At 38.1% G+C, this 16070-nt stretch overlaps 5 protein-coding genes and 1 pseudogene across 5 annotated transcripts; 2 read left to right on the forward strand and 4 right to left on the reverse strand.

Moving 5' to 3' along the window:
- The first annotated feature begins 208 nt into the window (after positions 1-208).
- LOC17875021 lies at positions 209-1190 on the forward strand. Its single transcript, XM_006282249.2, has one exon. The coding sequence runs from the start codon at positions 268-270 to the stop codon at positions 979-981; it is 714 nt and encodes a 237-aa protein (XP_006282311.1). The 5' UTR covers positions 209-267; the 3' UTR covers positions 982-1190.
- A 108-nt stretch (positions 1191-1298) lies between these two features.
- On the reverse strand, positions 1299-3832 carry LOC17874846. Its single transcript, XM_006280425.2, has 2 exons — positions 3585-3832; positions 1299-2774 (listed from the first exon to the last, which is right to left on the reverse strand). Exons 1-2 carry the CDS (start codon positions 3675-3677, stop codon positions 1554-1556), a joined length of 1314 nt encoding a protein of 437 aa, XP_006280487.1. The 5' UTR covers positions 3678-3832; the 3' UTR covers positions 1299-1553.
- A 1762-nt stretch (positions 3833-5594) lies between these two features.
- Positions 5595-7550, forward strand: LOC17876035 (sec-independent protein translocase protein TATB, chloroplastic). Its single transcript, XM_006279764.2, has 6 exons — positions 5595-5955; positions 6054-6178; positions 6491-6550; positions 6645-6822; positions 6972-7145; positions 7250-7550. Exons 1-6 carry the CDS (start codon positions 5736-5738, stop codon positions 7294-7296), a joined length of 804 nt encoding a protein of 267 aa, XP_006279826.1. The 5' UTR covers positions 5595-5735; the 3' UTR covers positions 7297-7550.
- LOC17875247 (protein DETOXIFICATION 16) lies at positions 7525-10564 on the reverse strand. Its single transcript, XM_006280314.2, has 8 exons — positions 10068-10564; positions 8919-9463; positions 8742-8828; positions 8582-8638; positions 8259-8497; positions 8025-8143; positions 7841-7927; positions 7525-7741 (listed from the first exon to the last, which is right to left on the reverse strand). Exons 1-8 carry the CDS (start codon positions 10311-10313, stop codon positions 7658-7660), a joined length of 1464 nt encoding a protein of 487 aa, XP_006280376.1. The 5' UTR covers positions 10314-10564; the 3' UTR covers positions 7525-7657.
- A 533-nt stretch (positions 10565-11097) lies between these two features.
- Positions 11098-12374, reverse strand: LOC17874956 (annotated as a pseudogene).
- A 1051-nt stretch (positions 12375-13425) lies between these two features.
- LOC17875085 (putative F-box/FBD/LRR-repeat protein At5g52460) lies at positions 13426-15915 on the reverse strand. The gene is given in 5 exon segments (XM_023777618.1): positions 13426-13650; positions 13652-13706; positions 13803-13938; positions 14028-14140; positions 15260-15915. Coding segments are annotated over 5 exon segments (1185 nt in total).
- Positions 15916-16070: the final 155 nt, after the last annotated feature.

A 16070-nucleotide genomic window follows, 5' to 3' on the forward strand; every position in this document is an offset into this window, starting at 1 on the left:
CGAATTCTAAAATTTCGGTTTGGCTCTCCGGAATTAATAATATGTTTGGTCTAATTAAAAAATCTAAACTAATATGTGAGAAAGATAAAAACAACAAGAAATAAATATTCCAGTTCTGTAAATCGTCCACGTCTTCTAAAACCTCTTACGTAATCCGCCACGTGTTCACTTATTCACACTCTTTTTATCTTCCTTCTTCTCTCCCAAACTCAAAATTTTCTCACCACATTTTCCCGAGAAAACTTTAACAAAACCAAAAAAAAAACAATGTCTGGAGGTGTCGGTCCAACGTACAACGACATAACCTTACCTAAAGAAGAACAACACCAAACCCAAACATCATCCACCGGAAAAACCGCCGGATTCTTTTCATTCCGGCAACTAAACATCCTCGCGATAATCATCGTTCTCGCCGCAAGTGGTCTCGTAACGATCGAAGATTTCATATTCACGATCCTCACACTCATCTACTTCTTCTTCCTCTCCAAACTAATCTTCCCACCTCACAACAACCCAAGCCGCGACGCTCCTCTCACAAGCTCCACTAACAAGATCTTCCGTATCTACGTAACATCGGCGGGGATCGTCGGGCTTTTGATCCCGATCTGTTACATCTTCGAAGGGATCGTTGAGGATGACAAGAGCGGCGTGAGCGCAGCTGCACCGCACGTGTTTCTTTTGGCGAGTCAGGTTTTTATGGAAGGTGTGGCTGCGTCGTTTGGGTTCTCTGCTCCGGCGAGGATTCTTGTTCCGATTGTTTATAACGCTAGGAGGGTTTTGACTCTTGTTGAGTGGATTTTGAGTGAGTTCTCGAGGGAGTATGGGACGGGTACGGTGTCTGCACGGCGGATGTACGCCGGAAAAGTTTTGGCCGCGGTGAATTTGGGGATTTGGTCGTTTAATCTCTTTGGTGTTTTGATTCCGGTTTATCTTCCCAGGGCTTTTAAGAGGTATTACGGCGGTTCTGGCAAGGAGAATTGAAATTCCGGTTTAGTTCCGGTTTCAAGAAGCATATTTGAAATCCGGTTTAGTTTCCCCAGCTCTTGTTGTCTTTTTGTTTGATCGGTCCGGTTTGGTTTTAGGAGTAATCGTGATCTTGATGTGTTTTTCTTCTTTGTTCTGTATACTATTTGGATGTTTTTTCCTTTGAACAATCCAGTTTATGTAGTTCACAGTTATTTGAGATTTCTTACGATTATATCAAAATCTATGTTTCAAGGTTATAAAATGAAATGTCTACTAGGCTAAGACCGTTCACGATCTCAGTTGAAACACTTATGTTTGTGTGAAATAGCAACGGAAGAAATAAAATTTTATTTCACAAGGCATGAGTGCTTATATCAATGATGTAGGAGCTGATCCAAGAATATTCCAAAGTTCCTAACTACATCAGTACAGAAGTTAACTGTAAACCAAAGCTTAGCTTATTTATTGAGTGTGTGTATAAGTTGTTAGAACCCAATCTCTTACCTTTTTATCACCATCCATGTTCAAGGGTTGTTATAGTGTTTTTTGGTAATGAAGAAGAAGAATGAGACGTGTGTTTATTTAGGTTAGCTGACTCCAGAACGTAAGCCAGGGAAGAAACTCCAGCTGTTTCCTGCGACCTTCTCGATATTCTCGTCTTTCGTGTTGTCGAATTTGAATTCTTTGCTAGATCCAATCGATGAGGAACTCAGCTTCTGTATTCTCTGCTGTTCCGTCTCTCTATTCTCTGTACTTTCAATCTTTTGGAAGCTGTTTCTTCTTCCTCTGTCTGTTGATGAACTCTCCTCTGTCGCAATCCTGTCATTGTTGTTCATTCTGTCGTGTGATCGATTTAGCTTGCTTGCAAGACAACGTGCAACGTCTTCGCCTGTTAACTCAAATGAAACTCTGTGATCTGCCACAATGACTTCAGAGCCGTGATCCGAATTGGCTAGTGAAGCGACCTCAGAGATCTGATTCTGAAGAGGCCATGTGGTGTTGCTGGGTGTTAGGTTCCCAGATATTATCTCTGGAGCATTTGGTGTCAGAGCGCCTGAAGCCATACCTGAACCGTGCCCAACAGGAGTGATCGATCCAGAACCAAACCTCGATCCCCATTTACGGGCTGTGAAATGCTCAAAACCAAGGAACTTTGGAGGCTCGCCTATTCGAAACTCGACCATGGGTGATTTACCAGGGTAAGGAGAAGATGTACCAGAGTTTGAAATCACTGACCCCGGGGAGATTAGATTACCACCACCAGGACTTCCTGGACACACCTGATTAGACCGAAACTCATAATGTGAAGATGAGAACTTTTGGTTTATCCCACTGCTATCTCTTCGAGTTAGCTCCAATGAAGATGTAAGCAACTGAGCAAAGGGCACCTCAGGTGACGAAGGTGTAACTGACGATTCCGGAGGCGGAGTATATGGTGCAGTGGAGGGCTCCGTGATAAACGCAGAGAACACCGGAGGAGTGACAGGTTGAGTTTCGTTAGCGTAAGGTCCAACAGTAAACACCGATTGAGGTTCCTTAGGAGAAAATGTATTGCTGGTAAGAGAAAGTGGACCAACAGGCGAATGAGAAACAGATGAAGGATCCGATGGAAGAAACGAAGCTGGAGATGAAGGAGGAGCTATAAAGGGAAGAACAACTGTAGTTGAAGTAGCTGAGTTTTGAACAGTAACCACCGGAACTCCAGATGCAACAGGTTCAGGTACAAGCACAGCATTACCAATCCGTTTGTTGTTCTTTTGAGATCCAAAACACGAATACAAACTCCAACATTTTGCCCATCTCCTCTTCTATATAAAACCAAACACAAGGAAATTAGATTTATGATCTACAGAATCAAAAATAAACAACACTCTTGAAAATCTTGATCCCCTTAATAGAGACATAGATCACTGTTTCAACCAAAACTTTCTCAAAGTAAAAAGCTTTTAGACATAAAGTAGTAGTGTAATAAAGAACATTGCAAACCTTTTGTAGTTTTCCAATAATTACCTAAACCTTTGTATAGTTCACTTTTGGAGGAAACTATACTATCTGAGGAAAATTACTAAGCATGAACTGAAATAAGTATATATTTCTTTAAAAAACACTTTTTAACCTTTATAATCATGAATGCTATTATGACTTGTAAAGCACAAACCCACAATAAGATTGAAAAAAAGCAAACAAATTATTCTTTCGTCAACCATTCACCTTTTTTTTTTGAGTGACCAAACGAAATTGTAAAAAAATCCACAACACACAAAGAAAGAATTAAAACTGAATTGCATAAATCTGATCTAAGAATCTAGTAGTTAGTACAATAGAACAAAATTAGAAAGCTGGATCTAAAACCTCGAGAATCTTCTTCGATTTCGTAAACACAAATCTTTCATTATCCCTTTTCAACCGTAATTAAGTGATTGAGTGAAGCTGAAATGCTTAGGGGATAACCACACAAAAAATCGAAATCTAATGAAACTAATCATTAGTTAGGAATATAGTGACGATCTACCGTCAGATTCATAAACAAACAACACTGATCTGAATCATAATCACATTTATAATATCGGAAAAAAAAAATAGAAGAAGAAGCTTGGTGGTAGTAGTGAAATAAAAACCTGAACAGAGGAAGGCTGAACACGAGACTCGGCGGTGATGATAGCAGTAGCGGCGGCGTTAACAGTCTCAACGCTATTATTAACGTTCCTCATCTTTAGACTACAGATTCAAACCGACAATAACATCCAGATTCGATACTACTACTACTACTATTACTCTTACACTTGGGGATCTCTGAGAGACAGAGAGAGAGAGAGAGAGAATTTTCCGAGAAAATCGAGAAGAAAATAATGAAAATGAGAATAGTTTAAAAGAAAAAAGAAAAAAAGGTTTTATGTATAAAAACGGATGGGATTGTGAATTCTCTCTCTTCTCTCTCTGTCTTGGAGGGGGGTCGTTATCTAGTCCAGCCTTTCAATTCAATTTTTCACCACGAGCTATTGCCACGTCATCATTATTATGTTCCTTCACACGCGCTTCGGTTAAAAAAACTTTATTACACTTAATGAAAAATCTCTACAGTTTAGTATTGTACTTTGATAATCTTTCAAACCGTATAAATGTAAGTTTTTTTCTGTTCAAGAAGAAAATATAATATAATAATATGTATAAAGGTTGGTTTGTGTCTACTTTGGAAGATGAATTTTGGTTTTTAATACATTTTTACGAGAATTTTATATACTCGTATGTATTAGTTCGTAAAATGATTCTTCTAGTCAAAGGAAATAAGAAAATATGTGTCAGACCATGCAAATTAAGAGTTGACCATTAGCCGTGTATGATATGTAATGGGGACCGATCAATAAGTGAGGATGTGAGGGGTAATATATAATAATAAGCCTCTTCTCTTGCTTCATCATTGGAAACTCCCATGTGACTCTCTCTTCTCTTCTCACAAGTTTAAGTTATTACCCCAATTCTTTTTAATATCATCTTTTGATAACGATAGTCACTTTTTTTATATTCATTACTAATAATTTTTAATTTTTCTTTTTCCTTTTCTACTGTCGTTTATTACTGTTTTCATCATGCGATAATTTGTTTGTTTTCTAACTAATGTCTATTAAAGAAGATTTTACAAAAAGGTTTTTGGGGAACAATATATAAAAGAAAGTGCACGTGCGCACACCATAGTAATAGGTGAGGTTGTGTGTGTGAAGCTGTGATGGCTTTTAGAGCAAACCCTCGTGCGTGCGTACGACTGCCACTGACTGCTTTACCTTTCTTTCTTTTTTTCTTTACCTTTTTCCACTTTTCTTTCTTTCTTCCTTTTCAACTCTACTTGGAAAAACTATTTTACTACTACTACTACTACTACTTTTTTATTTCTTTACTTTTTAGGATGTTGATGAACTATGAGGTTATGAAAGCAATCAAGATTCTTCTCTAGTAAAATCAAATACTATTAGAGTAAATAGGATTTGGTTTGTATTGGTGTCGTTTAACCGGGTTATTAATCACGGTTTACTTTATGTAACTCAAACCCTCCCCGTATGTATATAAGAGGGTTCTATGTAAAGATAAACACAAGTTGAATGAGAATGTGTTCTTGAGCCTTCTTCTCTGTAGCCACTTTTTCTTGTTATCTCATTTATTTATCAGAAACCAATTAAGGCGACGAGTTCAACACCTAGGCGTTAGTCGGAAAGCGTTAATCTGGATCCAGGCGATGTGGTAGCCCAATTCCTAGGTATTGGCGACGAGTCCACGTTGTAGCACCTCGGTGCGATCCTCCCAAAGCTGACCGGATCAGCTGATCGAGTTTATCAAAAAAAAAAAAAAAAAAAAAAAAAAAAAACCAATCAAGGCATGGATCTTATTTGTTGTGCATGTAGAAAGAGCAAGAGCAACCACAATAAGCTCAACCAACTACTTTACTATATTATCTACGAGCAATTGCAAAGCCTCCTAAGGGCATCATTATCGCCGGCCCAAAAACGTAACCAAATTAAACCTCTTTAACGGCCCATTCCCCCTTGCTAAGGGAAAAAGAAAACAAAATTTTCTGTGTATGCGACTATCTCATTCAGATTTTCCAAAAGGATAATTTTAGATTTTTTATTATCTTTTTTCTGAGCGTTATTTCATTTTCAAGGCTAATGGACATTGTTGATTGGTGATGAAGGTGTGAGGAAGTAAAGTTATGGCTTAGGTTTCTCTTCGAAGCTGTTACACACAAACTATAATACAATCTTTCGAAGCTACTACTCATGGCCATGGCCTTTCAGATTATAGCTTCTTCTTCATCACCAACGATTACAAAATCTCACCTTTTCTCTTACCATCATCATCCTCCTCTGCAATCTTGTTATAAAGCTTCGAAATCTAATCTCTCATCATGTTTTTCTCTATTGGGTTCTTCTCGTTTCTCACCTTACATTGGTTTAAAGCATATGGGCATCTCAGTCTCCACTAAATCTTCAAACCCAGGTGTCGATTTCTCTTATCTCTCTACTTCAATTCTTCAGGGTTTTGTCAAAGTTGTACAATTTTGTGAAGGTTCTGTGGTTTTTATTCTTGGTGTGTAGAGAAGAAGAGAAGATGTAATAAGAGTATGGTGATTCGTGCGTCCCTGTTTGGTGTTGGAGCACCTGAGGCTTTAGTTATTGGTGTTGTTGCTTTGTTAGTCTTTGGTCCTAAAGGCCTTGCTGAGGTTAGTATCTTGTCTGTGGCAATTCCCTTGATGATTGATTTGAATTCATATCTTTTTAGGGTGTAGCAAGGTTATGAATTGGTACTGTTTGATTTAGCTTATGAGAATTGGAGTTAAAGCTAGAGATGGATAAGCTTGTTGCTTAATTCAGTTAGACTCTCTGTGGAATAAAGTCTGAATCTTTATCAATGTTCTTCATTGGGAACAAGTTCAATTCCACTCGTTCGGCAACTCCTCTACTGATCATTTGAGGAGTGATTAACAGTTACTTAGAATCTTTGAAGAAGTGATTACTTGCTATGATTTGTGCAGGTAGCTCGGAATCTTGGAAAAACCCTGCGTACATTTCAGCCAACCATTAGAGAGCTACAGGTTTGTTATTTATCTCAAGACTTTGAGGAAAGCATGAGGTTGGTTTTGCATATGTGCCAACTTTTTTTTGATTGCTTACATGTCTTTTTCTTAGGATGTTTCAAGAGATTTCAAAAGTACCCTTGAGCGTGAAATTGGTCTCGATGAAATGTCAACGCCAAACGTGTACAACCAAAACAGAATGAATACTGCTCAACCTCCTCCTCCTCCTCCTCCTCCTCCTCCAACATCAGTTCCTCGAAGTGAAGATCCTGTGACTGCAACTGACCCCAGTGAGTGCTCTAAGTTTACTATACATATGCTAATAGAATATGCATTTGATTGAGACATAATCGAGGTAGTTCGACTCTCGTCATACACATGCTCATGAATGGAGTAGTGAAGCTAAGCTAAGATAATTTTGTTTAATTTAAATAACCAGATGATGTTCAATCACCAAAAGCTTACACAACCGAGGAATACCTCAAGATCACTGAAGAGCAACTAAAAGCTTTGTCAACCGGTGAAGGCCAAACAGAGGACCAATCTCTGACTCAAGAACCGCTACAACAACCCGCAACTGTACAAACACCAACTGGAGAAAGCCAGCCCAATGGTTAGCCTTTCATCTGTCACTGTCAGACTTAATCCACGAATAATCAGCTAATTAAAAACTCTCTCATCATCTTCCAAATTGTCTAAAACCGGGTTATGTTGCAGTTACAGCGAGAGAAACAACAGCTGCATCTCCTCCAAGGCAAGATTGAAAGCACCAGAGTTTGACTTGTAGTGTTAAAAGCATAAGCCTCTCTCAATACATATTGGGAAGCTTCGGAGGGAATTTTTTTGATCTGCCAAAAGAGAAGAAGCTCTGGACATTCTCACAAAGCTTGTATGTGCATCTTGATGGATTGAAAATATCAGAATCTGTCTCAGTTGTGTAGTATTTATGTTCCTATTAGTTTCTATTCATAATGACAATTGAGTTCATTAGGTAAATCATAATGAACTGACTAAATTATTGGCTCTTGTAAAGTTCACACAGAAATTGAAAAATAAGAATTACACAGAGAGAACCAGAAGCAGATATAAATTTCTCTTACAACAAAAAAAGGCACACAATGGCTCTCAAAATACTACTACTGATCTGTCATCGGCTGCAAAATCTTTCACACCTGAAGAAGACTCAATTCTGTTTGTAGCTTTCTTGGCCTATCCATTATCAAATAAACAAAGAAAACATTAAATCAATCATCACAACCACATGATCACATTTCGAAATTCAGAAACTTTGTAACAAATATCTTTTACCTCTTCATCCCAATTTGTAAAAATGGTGACAAGGCCAAGACCAAAAAGTTGAACAACGAGAGCGCATATGATTCCAAGCCAAAGCCCCTTCACAAAATAACATCATTGATGTGGTTAACATTGACATTATTAATCGGTTAAGTCGAAAAAAGAATCTGATTAATTTTGGGTTAGTTTCATTTACCCGACCACCAACGTGAAAGTGAAAAGCAAGTAACAAGCCTAAAGGAACTCCAACAAGATAATACGATCCAAGATTAATGAATGCTCCTATCTTCTGCCATCCACATCCTCTAGCAACGCCTGTTTTTTAACCGGAAGATCAAACAAACATAACCGGACTTAACCAAGTTCCTCTTCCTCATGATTGGGAGAACTCTTACAAGGCTTTACTTGCAAGCAAAGAAATAAGAAAAACCTGAGAGAACGCTTTGAAGACTGTCTAGAAGGTTGCCTAAGGCGAGAATCGGCATCATCGAGGCAACGTAGGTGACTACTTCTGTTTCACTACTATAAGCCAACCCCCAAATATTCCTTATCAATATCAAAACTGATCCGATCACTATGCTTTCTATGATTGCAATGCATATGACCACGCGCACCGCAAGCTTAGCCACTTTAGGATTACCAGCTCCTAACTCATTCGACACCCTCGTGCTACACCGATTTTAAGGGATAGTCAGTGGTCTATATAATGAGTTTGATATAAGATTACATGATATTCAAGTTATATAAGTTTACCTTGCAGCGCCACTGAGACCAAATGGGATCATCCACATTGTCCCTGATGTATTAAGGCTGCAATTATTTTATGACCAAAGTCAATTTTACACTCAAGAACAGATTAAATACTCTTGAATTAGGGGAAATACACAATCACTATCATATGCACAATTCTTACCAGATTGAGAGAACAGAAGTTTCTAGAACAGGGTTTGGAAGAAGTCCTGATAAGAGAACTAAAAGTTCAAAGGACCACATCTCTAAGCTGTACACAAACAACATTACTTATAAATATCAAGATAACTTAGTTAACTGATCCATGTAACTGATTCATTAATTCATACACATGTATTACCAAACCATAAGTGCAGAAGGAACAGCTAGTCTCAGAAAAGGGATGATATCGCGTAGAGCCTCCTTAGAGAAACCGGTCCAAGTCAGTGAGCAAGAAGGCGAGAACTTGACGTAACAGAACAAGAGAATGACATTAAGCCAATACGAAATGGAGTTGGCCACAGCAGCTCCTTGAAACCCTAAACCAGATTTGAAAACCAAGACCCAACAAAGAAGGACATGAAGAGAAGTGGTGACTCCAGAGCAGAAAACCAGAGGGAACACATTGTTTTGGGCCTGCAAGAACCTGTTAAAGCATTGAAGAAGACCGTAGGCGAAGATACTTGGGATCATGAACTTCGCGTAGGAGCCAGCGAGTGCAGCGATGGCTTTGTTTTGTCCAAAGAAGACAAGAAGGTGCTCTGTGTTTGCCCAGATGATGGAGAGAGGAATAGAAGATAGTGTAAGAACAAACATTGCTCTTTGCATTTGTATCCCTAACATTCCATACTTCTTTGCTCCAAACGATTGGCCACATAGTGTATCTAACGCACTAGCTGTTCCCATCTGTTCATAAGAAATACGGAAGAAATAAAAAAGGTGAATCAGTATGGTTTCTTGTTTCACAAGTAAATGTTAACGCAATTTGTAAAATAATAAATTTGGATTTGGTGATATCATTAACTGTGACAATGTTGGACATGTGGGTTTCGAGTTTAAGTAGGAAAAGAATAAGCACTGTTCTTTTTTTTCTTTTCTTTTCTATCCTGATGATGATTTACTTATGTATTATTTTGGCTTTTTCCACTTTGGTCCGTATAATGACAAGTTTTGTGTTTTTTAATGTTTTGTCGTGAAATCTGTATGAGTGGCAGAAAAGATGCTTACGCAACTTGGGTATTCAAACAAGGTGGCCTATCATAGAATATACGATGAATAAAAATAAAAAATAATATACAAGATCTTTACTGATTACATAAATTACTATTATTTATGCTAAAGTTATATATAGAAGAAAAGCAAAAAAGGAAATTAATATCAGCCATTATGCGATTAGAGTTTCAGATTCATACGGTTTTCAATATAAAAATTTAGAAGAAGATTAAGTAAGATAAATGCTTAAGAAGAAATGCATATACTGTATATATATGAGAGTGAGGAAAGTACTGACGAGGAAGCTGAAGCCAGTAACGGAGGCGAAAGATGTGGCGATGGAAGCGGCCGAGAGAGGAAGAGACCCAAGATGGCCGACGAACATGACGGAGATAACTTGGAGGCAGAACTGAAGAAGACTCACGGCGATGAGTGGACCGGCAAGCCATACCTGTTTATTCACTTCCTCTTTTACACTACTCTTCTCTCCGATCAAAGGCCATGACAATTCATCTTCTCCTCTTTCTCTGTCGGACGACCTCATTTTTTTTTTCGGAGAAAGAGCAAAGTTACGCAAGTAATGATGTTCCTGTCTTTATGGGAGGGCTTTGTGTTTTAGGTCAGGTCGCTCTCTACCTCTCTCTCTCTCTTTGTACCTTGTGATGTGTGATGTGTGGTGTGTGGTGATCGAGTAGTTTTTTTTTTCATTTTTTTCAACTTTATAAATAGAATTGTACATGAGTGACCTATCACCTAATAAGGTATCTACGTGGCTAATAATGAAAATCAAATGGAGTTTATTACCTTTGGAAAAAAAAAAAAAATTGAGAAAACTTTTGGCACACCTAAGTTGAAATTTGTTTCGTTCGATTTGATCGGGTTCGGTTCTGTTTGAGTTTCTATGTCCCAAAAAGAAATACAAAACCTATCTTGTATGAAAATTTTGTTTCATAAATTCAAAAGTAATCTTTTGTAAATTAGATTAAATTTTAAGATGTCAAAAGATGTTAACTATTATTTATTGTCATTACAAGTTATACTCTTTGAGTTTGCTTCAAATGCAAATTGCATATCATACATAGATCTTTTTGGGCTATGTAACTAATGACAACATTTAAGAATCTTGTGAAAACAAGATTAGTTGTGACTTGCAAAAATATAATCACTAAAAACAATCATAAAAGAATAGCTTGATTAAACGTGTGTATATGCTATATTGATATTTTTAGCAAATGAGAAGAGAACATATTCTTCATTCAATTCAAACATAAGCTTAGACATAGAAGCTCTAGGCATATATTTAAACTCTTCTTTTGTCATCTCATCCGTTACACGATAGGAGGTTGGTATAAAGTGATTGTCACTTTCTTTAAACACTTCGAATTAGCAAGTATGTATCTCAAGACCTGTTTCTTCTCTTCGCTTGCTCTATATCTCTTCCACGCAAACACCTCTAAACGAGACGTCAAGCAGCTGGGAACTAAACTTGGTTGTTGCCATGACAATGGTAGATTCCCGGGTTGATGTCCATTATCCTAGATGCAAGTAAGTACATCAAAATGTTAAGAGTAATGAATCAAATTAAAGAACCAGTTTATTATCAGTCTACAACAAATGATAGTGTGTTTTTGTTAGCTTACAAGGATATATAGATCTCCTAGTCGAGGAGAGTTGTTGAGAATGAATGAAAGCAGTTCCAACCAGAGATCGCCATATGAAAATAGCTTAAAGCTTCGAAGTCGAGAGAAGGTAGTAATGCCACTAAACTTAAGAGTCTTCAGCAATGACTTCAAACAACAGACAATAAAGCAACATACTGATCAAACTAACAAGGATAAGGGATAAAAAGTGATAAAGCGAGAGATGGAAACCATACCATTGGATCTTTCAAAGTTACAAAAAGACACGAAAGAATTGGGATAGTTTGAAGAAACTTGTCACCAGTTTTACATAAAACGAAGATATGTGGCACATCAAAGCGAAACTTATTCAACATGGAGAAAGGATGTGTCCTGAAATCAGTGATGCCGAGGAACACTGTCAATTTAGCAAGAACTGAACAACTTGATACAAGCCTCTTGAAGGAATCTTCGTCTTTGAACTTCACAAAGAATAAGCGCAATATTTTGAGTGAAGGGAGGAAAATCGAAGAAGGAACATCCACAAGAATAATGTCCAAAAGATTCACTTCCACAAGCGTTTTGCATGTGTAAAGGCTCTTAGGCAAGCTAGTAGCACGCCAGGTCCAGTGAAGCTCCAAATCTAGTTTGCACAAATAGCGATCAGCTGCATTTGCAACCACTTTCTCAATATCTATACCATAACTAAGAGTACTTCTACTTAGCTGGATACAGAGAGTTTCTAGTACAGGTGCCTTGTGAAGTTCCATTGACTTGTTAAGAAACCACGAAATGCTTTTGTATTCATCATAATCATTGTACTCGAGTTTAGGCACCAACGTCCAGATATCACGCCATCTTTTTGACAATATCATTGTGGCAACCGCCTCTCTGGTCGAGACAAGCGACAAGATCCTGATGAGCAAATCGTTGGACAGAGAACTGATCTTGTCTCTCGAATCAACATTTTCTTCTCCTGATGACATAAAGCGAAGCGTTCGTGATTGAGATGACCAAAGATATGTGAATAGATGTAGACGAAGAGGATCCACGTTGAACCCTAAAATTATATTCTGCCTCACAATTCACACACAAAAAAAATTAACCCTAAAAGGCTAAGGTAACCTCCAACCATGAGTTTTTTATTTTGAGATTTTAAAAGATAAAATATTAATATCTTTATTTAATTTAATTATTGAATTAAATTTTAGTTAAAAAATAAATTAAACCACTAAAATAGATAGATTCTTATTTCTCTCTCTCCATTTTCAATTTTTCAATATTTTTATGATAAAGTTTTACTATGAAATTCCAATGAACCTCCCATTGGAGGTGGTCTAAAACCCGTTTGTGTTATTCATACGCAGTACTTAAAAAAAGAAAAAGAAAAAGAAAAATACACACTTGCCTAATTACTACACTAGCGTTTAAAGTTTCCCTAAACTAATTTTGTCAAATTAAAGTCCACTTATATGTTTAGCTTATCAAACTGTCCAAAAAACTCTAGAAACGAATAAAGAGGCCCATATAATAGTAAAATCACATCGTAATGGTTGAAGCTTGAAAGCATAATGTTGCAGCCGAGTCTCCCAAAGTCCTACGGCTACTACGCTCTAACCGGACCACTCCAACATCTATCTCTGTGTTTGTGTAGCTTTAAAGGGTAAACATCTATCTCTGTGTGTTTTGCTTTGATTTATTGATTGCTATCTCAACAATACTGATAGTTGTCTTCACAAATAATATAATATACTCTTTGTTTTAAAAGGTAGAAGCGCTGTGTCAACTTGTGTTTGAGGTCCGGTTTCTCAAATTACAACATGTTTTTTTTGAACTATACGTAAATGACACCTTAAACTTTGATTCATGTATGCATGGATTTTGTAAAATCAAGAGCAATTATAAGACTTGCAAATAACTAACTAAAAACAATCAATAAAAAAAAGTAGCTTTGATCAAATGCGTATGTGTACATTGTCATTGATTTGAGATAGATATGGTTATCTATCAAATGGTGAGAGGATATATACATAAATTTCATTCAAAACAAAACTTACACGTTGTTAAAACTCTAGGCATAGACTTTAGCTCCTTTTTTGTCATCTCTTCCTCTTCATGATTGAAAGTTGATGTCAAATTGATTCTCACTTTCATTAAACACTTTGAGTTTGCAAGGATGTATCTCATAAGCTACTTCTCTTCTTCGTTTCCTCTATATCCTCTCCATCCAAAAAACTTTAGATGATACGATAAGCATCTCATCTACGAACAAAACTTGGTTGGTACCATGTCAATGTGATATTTTCGGCTCCAAATCCCTTTAAGATGGATGCAAATAAAAGTATACATCAAAATTTACGTGGTGGAATCAAAGAATCAGTTTATAATTAAAACAAGGATACTTGCTTTGTAACTTGTTACTTACAATAGTGTTGATAATTAGAGTTGTTAGTTTAGGAGTGTTGTTGAGAATTGGTGGAATTAGATCCAACCAGAGATGGCCAAGTGGACATAGCATTAACACATCAAGTCGAGAGAAGGTAATGCCACTAAGAACCTGCAACGGCTAAATCAACAAAGAATATACATTAAAACAATGTGATCAAACTAATTAGTGAAAGGTAAAAAAGCTAGATATCGAAATATCAGTACCATTGGATCTTTCAAAGGTAACAAAAGAGTCGTAACCAAGGAAATAGCTCGGAGAAACTTGTCATTTATATTACATACAAGGTCGATACGTGGATTGCAACTGGGAGCACCAGCGAGCACTATGGCCATGAACTCCACAGATTTGACAACGTCCCTGATAACCACGACCTTGCGAACCACGAGAATCTTGGCGAGACTGGGAGTTTTGTTGTTGTTGTTGCCATTGTTGATTCCCACGAGACCGATTTTGATTCCGGTTGTTGTTACCAGATTGTCTGTGAGTGACGACGTTGGCAGACGCAGGAGCAGACGTGTTGGAAGCAGCGAGCAGCATTTGGATTCTCAACTCATGATTGATCAACTTCTCATGAAGATCGGTAAGAGACGGTGGTTTGTCCCGGCCTTCAACTTGATCACGCACCTGTTTGTAGTCCTCAGGTAATCCCCCAAGAATGTAATCTAGTTGATCTTCATGTGGAACATGACTCTCCAGCAAGGCGAGCTGGTCGAAACGAGTAGTTAACCCCTGAAAGTACTCGTCAATTGTCTTCGTACCTTTCTTCCAATGCTTCAGGTGTTCACGAAGTTGGAGAATGTGGCCACGACTGGGATTTGCATAGGTGTCATTGAGTGTGGTCCAGATCTCAGCTGTCGTCGTTGCCTTGGACAGGAGAGGTTGAACCGAGATCGAGATAGCACCAAGAAGGCCCGAGTAGATGAGTTGATCTTGTCGAAGCCAGTGCTTATGAGCCGGATTTGGAGTAGTTACACCATCTGTGGTGACAGTGGCAGCAGGTGCAGCGACCGAGCCATCTAGGTAGCCAGCAAGATCGTATCCTTTGCACAAGGCGTGTACCTGACGACGCCACATCAGAAAATTGGTAGCCGTGAGCTTTGTCACATTGGACATGTTCACGTTGAGAAGTGCCGTGTCGGCAGTGGTGGCAACAACTTCAGAAGAAGCAGACATGGCCGTAGGGAGTGAAGCGTGAGAGACAAGAGAAGAAAAGAGAAGAGAAGGAAGAAGGAAGACGAGAGGCGGCCGAAAAAAATAAAATTTAGGGTTAAAAAATTTTCTGCTCTGATACCATATGAATACTGAGTGTATTGCTTTATTCATAGAAATGATTTACAATATATATAGGCAATAACATAGGGTTAAGTAGCTAATTAATTACAATTAGATCCCTAATATATACTCTCCTTTACATCAATGCACTTATCCACCATCGGGACACTGTTTCTACGGTACTTATCACTGATTCCTAAGGTCAAATTCGATCGAGCAAGAAGTGAACAACTTGATACAAGCCTCTCGAGAGAATCTTCATCCTTGAATTCCACATAGAATAGGCACAATAATTTGAGTGAAGGGAGGCAAGCCGGAGAAGGAACATCCACAAGAATCTTGTTGGAAAGAGTCAATTCCACAAGCGTTTTGCATGTGTAAAGGCTCTTAGGCAAGATGGTAGGCTCCGAGGTCCAGAGGAGCTCCAACTCTACATTGCGCACAAAGCGGTCAACCGCATTTGCAACCAATTTCCAAACATCTACGTCAATAGGACGTTCTCTACCGAGTTTGATACACAAAGTTTCTAATAAAGGTGCCTCGTGAAGTTCCAATAAATTTTCAAGAAACTTCCAAACGCTTTCGCTCTGATCATCACTAGTGTCGTTGTACTCGAGTTTAGGCACCAGCGTCCAGAGATAACGCCATCGTTTTGACAAAACCATTGTCGCCACTGCATCTTTGGTCGGGACAAGCAACAAAATATGGATGAGCAAATCGTCGGGCAACGAACTGATACTGTCTCTGGAAGCAACGACCTCTTTATTTCTTTGACAATGTCCGGTCTCTAGTGAAGATGATGACATAGCTAACTTAATTAAGCAGAGACGAGGAGGATCAGGTGAAACCCTTAAAACTTTCCAAAACCCTATTTACAATTGTTATTTCAAGTTGCTCTACTACTATACCCAACAACGGGTAACGAACCATTACAATGTGTAAATAACCAACCTTGGGCTAG

This window comes from Capsella rubella, unplaced genomic scaffold (genome assembly GCF_000375325.1).
Source record: "Capsella rubella cultivar Monte Gargano unplaced genomic scaffold, Caprub1_0 scaffold_8, whole genome shotgun sequence".
Classification (NCBI taxonomy): Eukaryota; Viridiplantae; Streptophyta; class Magnoliopsida; order Brassicales; family Brassicaceae; genus Capsella; species Capsella rubella.

Excerpts from the sequence above, each read along its gene's own strand:
- LOC17875021 (XM_006282249.2), top strand. The coding sequence starts at position 268 with ATGTCTGGAGGTGTCGGTCCAACGTACAACGACATAACCTTACCTAAA.
- LOC17874846 (XM_006280425.2), bottom strand. The coding sequence starts at position 3,677 with ATGAGGAACGTTAATAATAGCGTTGAGACTGTTAACGCCGCCGCTACT. Across the intron at positions 2,775-3,584 it reads TTCAGCCTTCCTCTGTTCAG|AAGAGGAGATGGGCAAAATG; the intron begins GTTTTTATTTCA and ends GGTTTTATATAG.
- LOC17876035 (XM_006279764.2), top strand. The coding sequence starts at position 5,736 with ATGGCCATGGCCTTTCAGATTATAGCTTCTTCTTCATCACCAACGATT. Across the intron at positions 5,956-6,053 it reads CACTAAATCTTCAAACCCAG|AGAAGAAGAGAAGATGTAAT; the intron begins GTGTCGATTTCT and ends CTTGGTGTGTAG. Across the intron at positions 6,551-6,644 it reads CAACCATTAGAGAGCTACAG|GATGTTTCAAGAGATTTCAA; the intron begins GTTTGTTATTTA and ends TCTTTTTCTTAG.
- LOC17875247 (XM_006280314.2), bottom strand. The coding sequence starts at position 10,313 with ATGAGGTCGTCCGACAGAGAAAGAGGAGAAGATGAATTGTCATGGCCT. Across the intron at positions 8,829-8,918 it reads CCTTCTGCACTTATGGTTTG|CTTAGAGATGTGGTCCTTTG; the intron begins GTAATACATGTG and ends GTTTGTGTACAG. Across the intron at positions 8,639-8,741 it reads ACTTCTGTTCTCTCAATCTG|CCTTAATACATCAGGGACAA; the intron begins GTAAGAATTGTG and ends AAATAATTGCAG.